We start from the raw sequence: 15,077 nt of genomic DNA, 5'->3' as shown, positions 1-15,077 counted from the left end.
CAATGCGAACAGGAAACCAAATTCAGGCCCAGCCCGATTCGCGGTCGACCGCAGAGCCATGTGCGGTCGACCGAACAGAACAACAGAAAGCATAAATCCATTACATGGTTTCGCAGTCGACCGCGAAAACTCCAAAGACTTTTCCAGATCTCGTGCACGTTTGCGGTCGACCGTCGCGCCACTAGCGGTCGACCGCAGGAAGTCCAAGTCGTTTTTCTGTAGTTTTTCCTGTAAGCTCTTCAATTCTCCACCTCGGTGAAGTTTTCTCAAAACTAAGCCGACACCAAACGAAAAGCACTAATGCGTCGTCTCTCCAACCTCGGCTGCACCAATATGGTTGCCTACGTACCCTCTCTCCCAAGGGATCAAGCCACTTGTAGTTCATCCAAATGGTCGTCAACGGCCTTAATAATCACGAATATACAACAAGTTTCGACAATGATCAAACTTGTTGATCGGAACCACCTTAGTGAGCATATCCGCCGGATTATCCTTCGTGTGGACCTTTACAATCTTCACATCGCCATCTTCAAGAACATCTCGAACGAAGTGATAATGAACATCAATGTACGTCGTCCTCACATGAAAAACCTAATTCTTCGCCAAATAGATAGCACTCATACTATCACAATGAATAGTAACGGGCCGCTGCGATATACCAAGTTCCTTTAAAAGTCCTCGAAGCCAAATAGCCTCCTTCACAGCCTCTGTTATTGCTATATACTCTGTCTCCGTCGTAGACAAAGCCACCATAGACTATAAGGTGCATCTCCAACACACCAGCGCACGGGTCAAAGTGAACACATACCCCGTAGTAGACCGGTGCTTATCCAAATCCCCGACATAATTCGAATCAACATAGCCAATACATAACCGCCCACCTCTAGTGTCCCGCTCATAAACCAAACCAACATTGAGTGTACCTCGAATGTACCTCAAAATCCATCTTACGACATCCCAATGACCCACTCCTGGATCGTGCATGTATCTTGAAACCATGCTCACCGCCTGTGACAAATCCGGCCTCGTACATACCATCACATACATCAAGCTCCCACGTACCTCGAATGTACCTCAAAATCCATCTCATGGCGTCCCAATGACCCACTCCTGGATCGTGCATGTATCTTGAAACCATGCTCACCGCCTGTGACAAATCCGGCCTCGTACATACCATCACATACATCAAGCTCCCAACCGCACTCACATATGGAGTCTTCGACATTAACTCTCTATCTTTAATTATCTTCGGTGAAAGGTCAGTTGAAAGCTTTAAATAGGCTCCCAAATGTACACTAACTGGCTTCGTATCCGTGCTGACATAAAATCGATGTAGAACCTTCTTTAAATAAGTCACATGTGTCAAACAAATTTTGTCATTCTCTTTATCTCTGTCGATCTCCATCCCTAAAATGCGCTTAGCTTCACCCAAATCTTTCATCTCAAACTCCTTTGAAAGCTGTTCCTTCAACTCATCTATAAAAGACCTGAAAATGGAGGCAACCAACATGTCATCAATATAGAGCAACAAATAGATGTACGCACCTCCTTTCAACTTATGAAAATATACGTAAGGATCAAACTGGCTCCGAGTGTATGAATGACCAAGCATAAAACTATCGAATTGCTTATACCACTGTCAAGGAGACTGCTTCAAACCGTATAGCGATTTCTTCAACCTGCAAATCAGGTTTTCCTTCTCTGTAGCTCAGAATCCCAATGGCTGAGTCATATATATTTCTTCATCAAGATTACCATGAAAAAATACCATCTTCACATCCAACTGATCTAACTCTAATCCATATTGTGCCACCAAAGCTAGCAAAATCTGAATCGAAGAATGCTTTACCACCAGAGAGAAAACCTCATTATAATCAATACCTTCCTCCTGTGCATAGCCCTTCGTAACCAACCTAGCCTTGAACCTCAATGGAGTGCCCTCAATGCCATCCTTCTTCGTGTACACCCACTTACAACCAATTGCCTTCCGCCCCTTTGGAAGCTCAATAAGCTCCCATGTATCATTATTGTGAAGAGACTCTATCTCCTCCTGCATAGCCACGTGCCACGAATCAGCCTCCGAACTCTGTTCGGCATCTCTGAATGTAGTAGGCACTAATTCGTTAATACTCTCTACCGGAAGTGCATATGCAACTACTACGTCAGTATACCGTGCTGGCATTCGTATGTCTCTCATCTGTCTCCGAATCGTAATATAATCCTGAACCTGAGCCGTCGGTCCCTGATCCTGCACAAATGTACCTGTATCCTCCTCGTTGCCGTCGTGCATGCCTGGTGTCACCTCAGTCGGTATTCTAATGGATACTATACTATCTAGATAATGTGGAGCTGCATCAATCTCCACCACTTGCGATATCTTCTCTGTCGGGTCGCTCTCCACCTGATGAGAGCTGTGAAGCTTCAAGATAGAAGCATCATCGAATGTGACATCTATACTCAGCACAATCATCCTATCAAGTGGATCCCATAGCTTGTATCCCTTGACACCACGCTTGAATCTTACAAATATGACCTTCCTAGCTCAAGGTTCCAACTTATTAGTCTTTACATGATAGTATGTAAGGCACCCAAATACCTTGAGTTGGTCATAATCGTGTACTGGCTCTCTTGACCACATCTCCATAGGGGTCTTCCCCTCAATCGCAAATGAAGACAGCCTGTTAATGAGGTGACTCGCATATGAAAGGGCTTTAGCCCAAAAGATCTTTTCCAAAATACTATGCGCCAACAAACATCGAATCTTCTCCGGCAAAGACCAATTTAACCTCTCTGCCACCCTGTAGACGGTAAAAAATACCCCTGTGAGCTTGCAAGAAATTCGCCTGCAAGGAGAAGTCACCCATACAATTCGCCTAAGCCACGGGAATTCACCTTTTAACACAACTCGCCTGACCGAGTCTGAAGTCGAATTCGCTAGCAAACCTCAAGGCCGCCAGTATAGCTAGGTACCTGCTACCCCACGTGCCGAGGCGGGCTTTCCCACCTCTCTCGACCTAAAGGGAGAAGGCACGGTACTCCAGGCCCGTCGAGTGGCCGTTCACAGTACGAGTGATTGAACATTCATAAATGCAGCTCACCTCGCCCGTCCGAGTCAAGAGCTGGATCTGCTAGTATTCGGTAAGCTGTCCAAACCCACTCGAGTATTGGGCACCCGCTTTCTCACCTCTCTTGACCTGAAGGGAGAGGGCACAGTACTCCAGGCCCGTCAAGTGGCCGCTCACAGTATGAGTGATCGGACAGACGCCAAATCAACCTGCGCGCTCATAAATGCGACTCAGCTCAATGGTCCAAGTCAAGAGCTGGATCCGCCGGCGTACAGTAGGCTAGCCAAATCCACTCGAGTAGTGGGCAACCGCTGTCTCACATACGAGGATGGGCCTTCCCACTCCTACGTGACATGACGTGAAACACACCCCATCGAATGACCGTTCATAAAACAAATGGACGGCAAGACATCTCTCAACAATACATGGTCACATCCCATGATTCAAGGAGTGACCACGCCGTCTCTCCACCATTTAAGAACTTCTTCCAGCCACAAAGAAGAGGTTCACGGGTTCATCGGTTCACCAGTTGAGAACTTCTCCCAGCCAAAAGAGAAGAGGTTCAGCTGTTTTTAGCCGCCCAGCGATTCGCCCATAGTTGAATCAGCTAACCGAACCACTAGCTCTCGACTCTCAAAAAGAGTCGACGACAAGCTCTTTGCATAACCTTTGCACTGTAGCATCTCCTCTTAGTTCCGGGCCCTGATCATCGCCGAACTCGGAGACTCGAACTTTATCAACCTGAGCTTCTACTGCGCACTGAAGCTCTCCAGCGACCTCGGTCGAACCGTCCAAGGGAAGCAGACTCGGCACGAGCACCGAGCGAAGCATCCTGTAGCTACCGAAAGTCCCCACATTAAATAAGGAGGGCATTCCCTCCGCTTCTGTTGTAATTTCGATTTATTAGTTTGTAATAAGCTATTCTTATTAATACAAACGAAGTTCCCTGTTTTCAGGAGATCAAAATTTACACCTACACACCCCATTCTACTGTGGTATATGACTAACTGTGAAGTGTCTCTCTATGCCCTCGTCTCGACTTGCTGCTGAAAGGGGTCTGATGTGTACTCACCACTATTGTCGGATCGCAATGTCATGATCTTTCTCCCAGTTTGCAGTTCCAACCTCTTCTTCCACTCCATAAATATATCTAGGACTTCACTCTTCTTCGTCATGATATACACCCAACAACGCCTAGAATAGTCATCAACAAACGTGACAAACTAATGTCTACCACCAAGTGATGCAGTATTGATGGGACCCCAAACATCTATGTGCACATAATCCAAGATGCCCCGCGTCCTATGAATGACTGTCCCGAACTTATCAGTCTCCTTGCCAAGAACACGGTGCTCACAGAACTCAACTTTTCCACTCTTGGCTCCCTTCAATAGCCCCTGCTTACACAACACATGCAGTGACTTCTCTCCTGTGTGTCCTAATCTATAATGTCAAAGTCTGCTAATGTCCACCTCTGAAATAGCTGAAGCAACCTGGCCAATCACGGTTCTCCCCTTTAGATAATACAAGTTCTGACTGTGGACTCCCTTCATTACCACCAAAGATCCCTTAGTAACATTTGCTACATCATCCTCAAAGGTCACCTTGAATCTCTTTGCTCTAAAGCTCCAACTGAGATAAGGTTCTTCTTCAACTGAGGAACAAATCTCACATCCTTCAATTCACAGACTACTCCATCATGCATCCGAATCCTCACGATACCTATCCTACAAATGCTATAGGATTGATCATTTCTCATGACAACAACACCCCAATCGAGTCTCTCGAATGATGAAAACCAATCTCGCCTAGGAGTCGCATGATAAGTAGCACCAGAATCAAGCATCCAATCTGATGCATCCAAGTGGTTCACCTCCGGAGTAATCAATAGAGAAAATCTTGAATCATCGAAATCATCACCTTTCGTAATATTCACCTCATTGGCCTTTGAGCCCTTCTTCTTGCTATTCTCATTCTCCTTGATCTTTGGACAGTCTCTCTTCCAATATCTCTGCTCCTTGCAGAATGCACATTGGTTCTTTCCTAGCTGGTGATGGCCTCTTGACTTTGACATGCCTCTATTGCCACCTCTCGGATATGAGCTTCTTCCCCTCGTAGATAAGGTCTCTCCTGAAGTACTAGCATGGGAAGTCTCCTTATCCTTTCTCCTCAAATCATAACTCGTCAAAGCGTTAGTCACTTCACTATAAGTGTTCGAAGATCTCTCATTCAACAATGTAAGTATAAAGGTATCATACTCCTCATCGGGTAAGAAGCCCAAAAGAATAATAGCCTTGTACTCATCTGATATCTTCTCATCCACATTAGCCATGTCCGACAATAACTTAGTATAGTTATTTACATGAACTGCTAGTGAGGTGCCCCTAGACATCTGAAATCTGAATAACCTGCATAGCAAGTGCAATCTGTTCTCAACACTCTTCGTAAGGTACTTGTTGTTGAGAATTTCTCACATCTTCATTGCAGACGTCACACTAATCACATCATATGTTAGCTCTTATTCCAAACAAGACCTGTTCACCCCATAAGCATTCATATTCATCTTTTTCCATACTGTCTCTTCATATTTAGGTGGCCTCTAATAGACCATGATGGTCTCCTCCAAATTCTGAGCATTGAGTGCATCCTGAACATCGCTAATCCACAAACCAAATTTGATCTTGTCGTCATACTTCACCACACTAATCTTAGTGTTCTGAAACCCAACTTGAACTGTACCCGTCATCTAGCTGCTTTCATCAACTTCTTCACTCATAATCACAAACTCCAAATTATAAAGAAAGATTCAAACTTTGAAAGGATTGAGGAATTACCCAACTGAACCCTAGATTGGATTCCAAAGAGAACTCCTAATCACATGAGGAAAGCGGGATCTTCAACGACAACTCCAAATCATATCTCCACCGAAGTTTAGAACTCCAAGAACCAAACTTCCACGACGAATCTTCCTCCACCTAATCCAAAAACCTAGATCTCAAATATGAGCTCTGATACCAATTGTTGCGAGCCTATGCGAAAGCGTGCTCGCACACTGAACGAATCTGTGATCACGGGAGAAGAGAACCAACCACACACGAGCACAATTCAATCCAAATACGACAAATCAAACCAAACACAGAGATATATGTGGTTCGGCAATTTGCCTACGTCCACGGGGAGAGGATGGGGGGATTCCACTAAATCAAGGAGAGTACAAATGGTTACAATCTCACAAAAGGCTCACAAATTAACCATAAACCAAATCTCTCAACTTGCTCACAATTTCTCCCTCTCAATATGCTCAATACAATCTCTAATCTCTAACATCTAACAAGAAACCCTAGAAAATTGTGTTTCAATTTATATCAAAACACAAACCCAATGTGAACAGGAAACCAAATTCAGGCTCAGCCAGACTCGCGGTCGATCGCAGAGCCATGTGCGGTCGACTGGACAGAACGACAGAAAGCATAAATCCACTATAGGGTCTCGCGGTCGACCGCCGCACCACTCGCGGTCAACCACGAAAAGTCCAAAGACTAAGTTGTTTTTCTGCAGTTTTTCCTGTAAGCTCTTCATAGGCTAGCAAGGAAAGTGTACGAGCACTTAATCAAAGGAAAATTGAGGCACGCATATAGATCTTTAGGTGGCTTCAGTCGCTAGCATTTTGTACTCTGTTGGGTTTAGAGGGAGGTCTGATGCCAATTCTGGGGATGCCGTCAAAGTATCTGGATTCTCTGATGATGAACAAGAGGAAACAAAAAAATCACACGGAGTAAGGTATAATGTGGCTTGGCAATTTGACTGTGTCCATAAGAGAAATGGAGTTCATCTTCATCTGATTTATGATTTACTTTGCATTTCTCTTGAGATATTAAAAGGTCCAGAGACTTTTCCAGATCTCGTGCACGTTTGCGGTCGACCACCGCGCCACTAGCGGTCGACCGCTGGAAGTCCAAGTCATTTTTCTGCAGTTTTTTCTGTAAGCTCTTCAAATATAATTGTCTGAATATAATTTAAATCAGTTTCAAACGCGAACTGTATCATGTATCAAGCTAATTATTTGATCTTTAATCATATTACACCGATGACTAGCTTTGCAAAAAGGAAAAACATGTTTGCAAATACTTCAATAAATTTAAACCATCAAGACAATGATAAGTTCATAGTGGAGGAGACAGAGATTCATAGGGTGGCCACTACGTTTAGACGATATAACTTAAAACTCTATTTGATGTCCCATAAGATGAAATCATAATTTCTTCCTTTTATTTATTTATTATTATTATTTTTACTTCAGATGTCAAGCCCACCCAACATGTTAAGGGGTCTTTGTGACAAAGTGGTGTTAGCGACACCACTTTGCCCCCATTTGAATCCGCCATTAATTATGTTCCTTGACTGTGTGTTTTTTAAGTGTAGTTTTGGCTTTTTATTGAAAATTTTACCCTGGAGGCGGCTGATTGCAAAAGTCCACATTTAAGGGCGTTTATATATAAACTGAAATCGAAAATTGTTTTCCATATAATTACCCTACTTTGAAGGTGATTTCTAGAGAAAAATCCTTAGGCACCGTTTGGCAAAGGGTTAAGGAAAAGGGATTAAGGAGAAGGGTTAACTTAGTTAATCCATTGTGAAGGGTTAAAAATATTCTAATTCTGTTTGGATTCGCTAGTTAAGACAAGGGGTTAAGACTTTTGTGTTTGGTAAATAAAGAAGGGATAAGGAGATTAATCTCATTAATTTTTTAAAAAATACCACTTTCGCCCTTACTGAAAATTTATAACTAATTGCCTCATTAATATTTATTTCGCGTTGTTTATCTTCTGATCAATTTCAAAGATTTGAACCGCTAATATGTAATTCAGTTGAGACACGTGGAATTTTTTTTTTTTTTGAAATAACGCTAAAATGATAATTTGGTATTATTTAATAAATGATTGTTCAGAAGGTAAATTAAAATAAATTATCATTTCACATTATTTCAGCTGCTAAAGAGAGAATAAATGATTGTTCAGAAGGTAAATTAAAATAAATTATCATTTCACATTATTTCAGCTGCTAAAGAGAGATAATGAGCTAACAAAATATTATATGGCGTCTTCTCTATCAATAAACCTGGCAAAAAAAATGATTATAAGTTTTGCTCATATAAAATTATAAGTTTTGCTCGTATAAAGATAGTAAAAAGACATAATTCAACCTCCTTATACTTCAATATTCGATAACTACATATTTCAATTATTCCAAAGTTGTAAAGCAATCCTGTTGTGAAGCTGCTCACCCCTTAAACTTTCATCTGCACCAACCATGTATTGGGGGTCTTCTTCCTCCTCCACCTCATTTTCATCCTCATTCATCTCTAATCCATTGAGCATATTAAAGTATTTATCATTTCCCTGATGCCTTGCAATAAAATTATGAAGAACACAACAAGCTACAACGATTTTGACTTGAGTTTTATAAGGAAATGGAACAGCAACTTTCAAAATTTTGAATCTTTGCTTTAAAATTCCCCATGCTTTTTTCACTGCATTACGTAGTTGTGCATGTCTATGATTATATTTGTCTTTAGTATCTCGATAGGCTCTGGTGGTCCTGTTTGCAAAATCTCCAAGATGATAACGTGATCCACGATATGGGGTGATAAATTTTGAAGTATTAGCATATCCTGAGTCAACTAAGTAAACGTGACCCGCATATTTAAAATTATCTAACTTTAATACCAATTGATTTTTTTTTAAAAAGAGAAGGAAAAATATTAAAATTTACCTTCAGGAACATTAAATTTACCATCTTCCAGTGTTGCACGGAGTACTGACATATCAGATGCTGATCCCTCCCATCCAGCAGCCACATAAAGAAAAGTATGATCAAAGGAGCACGCTGCCATTACATTTTGAGATATGAAATTCTTTCGATTACGATACCTGTTGTGTTTTTTTTCTTCACAATTACAGGAATATGAGATCCATCAATTGCTCCCAATGCTTTCTGCAAATATAAAAATGTATAAGGTTCTAATGTATAGAAACATACACACAGACACATTAAAAAACCGGTGAAAAAATATATGCATTTAGCTCTACCTTGAAATATGGGAAGAAATTGGGATTCTCTCGAATCTTAGGATGAACGTCTACGTCAGCCGTTGGAAGCTGGATATAATCTTGTTTCAAAGATAAAATAGCATTAAGCACGTTATTATAATGCCTGCTAATAGTCTCTCCTGAATGTTGAAATATCTCAGCTAATACTCGATTTGAAAGGGCATGCGAAATTCCGTAGAGAAATATACAAAGTTGTTCATTGCAGCTTAAATATCTAGTTGGCCTTAAAGCATTCTTCTCAATTAGAACATTCTTAAGCAAAAGAATTGCCTCAGAACTCATTCGAAAACAAGAATATGAACGATCAGGATGTCCAGCCAACATATCTTCTACAAGCATATGACCAGAGAATGGTCTAGTTCGACATGGTCAAGGAACCTGCTTCATCACATTTGATTGATGAATGATGCTTGTAATCATCTCGTTCCACATGTACTCATCCTCATCTTCATCATTCAAAAGCAACGCCTCTATAAGATCATCTTCATCATCAAGTGCTTCAATATCATCAACACTAAGATTGCTTGCAAAATCTTCAAATGAATTCATCTTCAACCAAATTAAAAACGAAAAATTAGACAACTTGCAGAAGAATAAAACTATCCTTAGCCTTTATGCTTTCAAATTCAGTACATGTACCTAGACTCGTATTGCCAGGATTTGACATGCACCAATTCACTTCGGATAATATCAAATATATATATAATATCCATACATATCTGTCATATTAATTCTCCCACCAAGATTTATCACACACAAATCCTACCTTTCATGCCTTTACATGTTTGTCATAGTACTTTTCCTTTCTAAACATTATATGTATATGGACCTTAGCAATTGAAGATAGCAGGGTACAGATATAGATACAATATGTGAACAGTATTAAGTGGGACACAACAAATGCACTATGATACAATATGTGAACAGTATCAAGCTGGAAAGGCATACATCATTTCATTCCTACATCGTTACTTCAATTTTATAATAATGAAGAATATAACTTACTGTTCGGATTCTCCAACCAATAATAATGCAGATTTTGGCTAACATATTTTTGCTTTTGCAGAAGCCATTCCCAAGTTAAATAACCGAATTTGATTACAACTCTACTAACAAGATAGAATATCTTACTCGGTTGGTTGGGCAGCAGGAGCTGATGGTGGTGTTTTTTCAACAGGACCCTACATAGGAAAAATGAAATCAATGTTAAAGACAGATCATGACCACAACAATAAACAAATGTTGCTAGACTAATACAAGCATCAACACATTAGTGACAGTGGCAAGGAACTATAGAGGAATTCATGATGACAAAGAAAGAAAAGTAATAAATATATAATTGCTAAGTAGTAGAGGGATAAACTATGGAATCACTTGATATGCCAGATAAATTCCTCCATGTCAAATAAATATGCTCCAAATCATTCCACAATGCTATATGACCATACAGAATCACGAAAACAGAAAGGGCTATAACTGCTACACAATGATCATGAAAGAAGCTGCACTTAGTATGGAAATCACCGGACTAAACAATCGTGTGTAACTGGAAATCAGTAGGGATATAGTGACAGTAATCAAGCTCGAATCATGTGTAACTGGAAAACAGTCCCAAAGCTCGACAACGAGCACAAATTCGAACAAAAAACCCCAAGTGCTTTGATGTTATGGACTTCATACAAATACACATCATATACACAAATTCACACGCACATAAAAACTCCATACAAATACAGATCATATACACAACATACAAGGAAGTCATAAAAACTTCATTCAAATACACATCATCCTTGCAAAAAAAATTATCTAACATAAAAACCATCCAACATATGATATAATCTAAACATTCAAAATCATAATTTGTTTGACAATAAGAAAATCACTCTTTGGAACATGAACTTCAACTAAAAGCAAGAAAACATACTACTAAACTAAATTTGATTAGTCTTGACTCTTGAGACTTGAACATAAAGCATCAATTCAGATGAAAGTTTTGTTTCTCCTTAAGTAAGCTGACAAATGACCCCATTTCCTGCATGGTTCTCTCATGAGCTTGTGACATTCGTGATTGACCCTGAGAAGTTTGAGAAAACCCTTGCCAGCTCGGTTGATTAAAAGACTCATTTTGGAACTGGTGCATTTGAGATGGCTGATGTTGGAAATTATAAATAGGCGATGGATAACCGGTTATTGCATTTTGTAAATCCATTTGTTTCCTGAGCCATGATACTAGCATTTGACCGTTAAGCATATTAACGACATGCCTATTCTCTTTCTTTTTAATAGCTTCTGCTCCTGCCACACATAGGTCACTAGTTACACCTGGTAAATTCATTATCTTATCCATACACTCATTTCAGTGGGCACTCCTTTCTTGGAATCTACTAGCTCTTTTGTAATTTCAATTCGCTGCTTTTGTAGCTCAATCATCTTTGACAAATTATTTTTAACTTCAATACCTGATGATCGATGACGAGAAATATTTTTAAACTTACGCTTTAAACCTGATGGTTAGGCTTGATGCTTTCTACTTGGAGTAGAAATAAGTATTGGTTGTGATGGTAGTTGTGTACCATTAAAAGAAACTTGTGTCTCTTCCACTACTTGTACCTCCTCTGATTCACTCAAATCTATCTCGTTACTGTGTGGCCCCTCAATATCATCTAATTCATTATCTGAACTAGTGCTTCCTTCACGCTCATTGAAGTCATCGGTAGTCCCAAACCACCAGCGCCCCTTAGATGTGTTACCTCCACATAGAAAATCCATATCATCAAACTGAGGAAAATGTTTGTTCTTAATTCTTAAATACTTATCATTCTCCTGCGGTAGAAAATTCATAATAAATATATCATAGTTTTAATTATATAATATTCAAATGCTTTACTGGTAGAAATTTAAATAATACCTTTATCAGTGCCTCCCAATCTTTTGCGGTAGGTGCAATCACCATATTTTTACCTTCATCCCAACCCCAACTTGATTTATTTCGAAGTTTGTAATTAAGGGAATATTGTTTTTTCAAAATTTTATAACGGTTTTGCATTTGTAGTTTGCCTTTGTCCTTTTGCCTAGTCCTAACTTTATACTCATCGGTTACATTTTGCCATTGCTCGGTAGTGAAATGACCTCCATTGTTCTTTCCTTTAAGGACCATTTCCTTTAATATTCCCATCAAACAATTATCTTCCTCTATAGTCCAGTTCCTAGCACGAGGTCTTGACTGCCCACCTTCGGGTTGAGATTGTGATATGAAGTTCTTCTTAGCCATTCTAGATCATAATGAGAATTTTAAAAGAAATTAATCAATTAAACAATGCTATGTAAACTATTGTGTTGGAAATACAAAGACATATCAAAAGTAAGTATAAAAAGATCATATCAAACTTCGAAAACTATGATGTCTTTCTTACAATTGTGTCAGTTTTGTACATTAGGATGTCAGACATCATATGTGTATGTGTTACTGGGTCTTAAAACAATAAATCATAAAAGATCATATCAAATGTAAGCATAAAAGTAATTAGAATTTGTGTCAGTTTAAAGTAACACATACACATATCATATCAAATGTACGAGGTCTTGCTTACATTTGTGTCAGTTTTGTACATTATATGTGTATGTGTTACTGGGTATGTGTACAATCTAACAATAAACCAGACATCATATGTGTATGTGTTACTGGGTCTTAAAACAACAAATCATAAAAGATCATATCAAATGTAAACATAAAAATAACTTATGATGTCTGACACAAAACTGAGAATGTCACATATTTGGCAATGGATAGTAAACAATGTCTTACTGCATATGATGTAATGGTGTGTATGTGTTACATGGTGCTTATGATGTCTGACACAAAACTGAGATTGTGTACTTGGAATCAAATTGTTTTTTGCACAAAAAAATTGAAATTAACAACATGACAATATTCAATCAACAGGTGAAGCAAGACTGATGCCTTGCAAATGACAATTTAATGACTTAGTTTTGATTATAAACCATTCACATTTCTTAGAGTTTACAGTTAGTGAAACTGACATGTAAGACACATATGGCACATATTCAACAAATTCAATTGAGTAGAATGTTACATATTTAGACCCATTCCCAGATGCAAAAAACAAAACTGAGAGAAAGCTCAAGCAGCAAGCATAAACAATGTAGTTTAACATGTTCTGCAGACAACTTATGTTGTCTGAATCAAAACTAAGGACAATAAGGACTATCAAGCAATCAGGACTAGAGGATTAACTAGAGAATGTCACATATTTGGCAATGGATAGTAAACAATGTCTTACTGCATATGATGTAATGGTGTGTATGTGTTACATGGTGCTTATGATGTCTGACACAAAACTGAGAATGTGTACTTGGAATCAAATTGTTTGTGTTACATGGTGCTTATGATGTCTGACACAAAACTGAGAATGTGTACTTGGAATCAAATTGTTTTTTGCACAAAAAAAATTGAAATTAACAACATGACAGTATTCATTCACCAGGTGAAGCAAGACTGATGCCTTAGATGTGTTACCTCCACATTATAAGCCATTCACATTTTTTAGAGTTTACAGTTAATGAAATTGACATGTAAGACACATAAGTCACATACTCAGCAAATGAATTTGAGTACAATGTCACATATTATTGCTAAGAGGAGTAAGATTAAGATAATAATCAATTATTGCTAAGTTAACTTGTTGTAAATGAGGATAGATAATTCAGAGGGCAGACAAGACTAAAGACTCCAATATACAAATCTCTCACCTCACTTTACATGAATTCATAAAATTCTTGAAATTAACAAGTAGAAGGTTTTCACTAATTAGGTGATGCATAAGAAATCTTTGCACCCAAATGCATAGCCAAATATGTGTGTGTGTTTGTACGTGTATTTGGCTTTCTGAAAGATACAAGCATTATCTTCATTTAGGCATCCATATGACATCTTTCATTCAATGGGTCTTAAAACAATCAATCTAAAATTGATCATATCACATCTTAGCATCAAAATGTTGGCAGCCAGGAAACTGAATATATGCATCTGAAATGATATGTAATATTTAGCCAGGAAATTGAATATATGCTTAGTAATGATGCTATGTAGCCAGGAAATTGAATATTTAGCCAGGAAACTGAATATATAACCCTTTATAAAAGAACAATTACAGAGCATAAACATTCTCTAACTTTCAGACAAATTAAACCATTACATACCATTAACCATCTGAAATATTTCATAAATCTATCAAGCAAAGAGGAGAACCAAGGAGATCAATTTCAAAGAAGAAGAGGTCAGACTATGCAACTAAAATACTAAAATTTTGAGATCGAACTAAATTTCAACCTTCAGTAAGCTTTTAATAAGAGCAAAAAACAACAATCAACAAACTAGTCTCGCTTGAACATAATCGCTTGTATGGTAAATATTTGGAAATCAATTCGATATTGCAAAATCAACATACCTCTCTGGATTTTTGCCTCTTGTCACTTGAGATCCCAATCGGCTGCAAATTCCTCTCTTGTTTCCCCTAGAATATTCCTATTAATAGCTGGGGACAAGAAGGGGGAAGAAATTTTAGAGGGAAAAATTAGAGGGAAAGAAGTAGAGGGAATTGATTTTGGGGAAGAACTGCCTTGATTCGAATCGTACCAAATACCTGAAAAAGATCGCATGCCTCCCCAATTTTCGCTGCCAATTTGCGAAATTCCACCGCCTACCTAATTTCCATTGCCAACATCAAATTTCCATCGCCTACCCTCGTGTGAGAAGGAGGGTTAAGCTCTGTTCTGCCTATCTGAGAGGAATTGTTAACCCTTGGAATCACGGGTTAAATGGGTTTTTGGGGTCACGTGAGGGTTAACTAACTCTTGGGTTTTTTTTGGTGTTTGGCAG

The 15,077-nt window shown here is 38.9% G+C and overlaps 2 protein-coding genes across 2 annotated transcripts; both read right to left on the bottom strand.

Annotated features, from left to right (window-relative positions):
- LOC109821003 (protein ALP1-like) lies at positions 8,303–8,958 on the bottom strand. Its single transcript, XM_020387198.1, has 2 exons — positions 8,838–8,958; positions 8,303–8,736 (listed from the first exon to the last, which is right to left on the bottom strand). Exons 1-2 carry the CDS (start codon positions 8,956–8,958, stop codon positions 8,303–8,305), a joined length of 555 nt encoding a protein of 184 aa, XP_020242787.1.
- LOC109822808 lies at positions 8,846–10,379 on the bottom strand. The gene is made up of 3 exons (XM_020389060.1): positions 10,307–10,379; positions 9,155–9,724; positions 8,846–9,059 (listed from the first exon to the last, which is right to left on the bottom strand). Exons 2-3 carry the CDS (start codon positions 9,512–9,514, stop codon positions 8,958–8,960), a joined length of 462 nt encoding a protein of 153 aa, XP_020244649.1. The 5' UTR covers positions 9,515–9,724; positions 10,307–10,379; the 3' UTR covers positions 8,846–8,957.

This window comes from Asparagus officinalis, chromosome 8 (assembly GCF_001876935.1).
Source record: "Asparagus officinalis chromosome 8, Aspof.V1, whole genome shotgun sequence".
Taxonomy (NCBI): Eukaryota; Viridiplantae; Streptophyta; class Magnoliopsida; order Asparagales; family Asparagaceae; genus Asparagus; species Asparagus officinalis.
The sequence above is the reverse complement of the archived record's forward strand: the minus strand, read 5'-3'. Positions and strand labels throughout refer to the sequence as shown.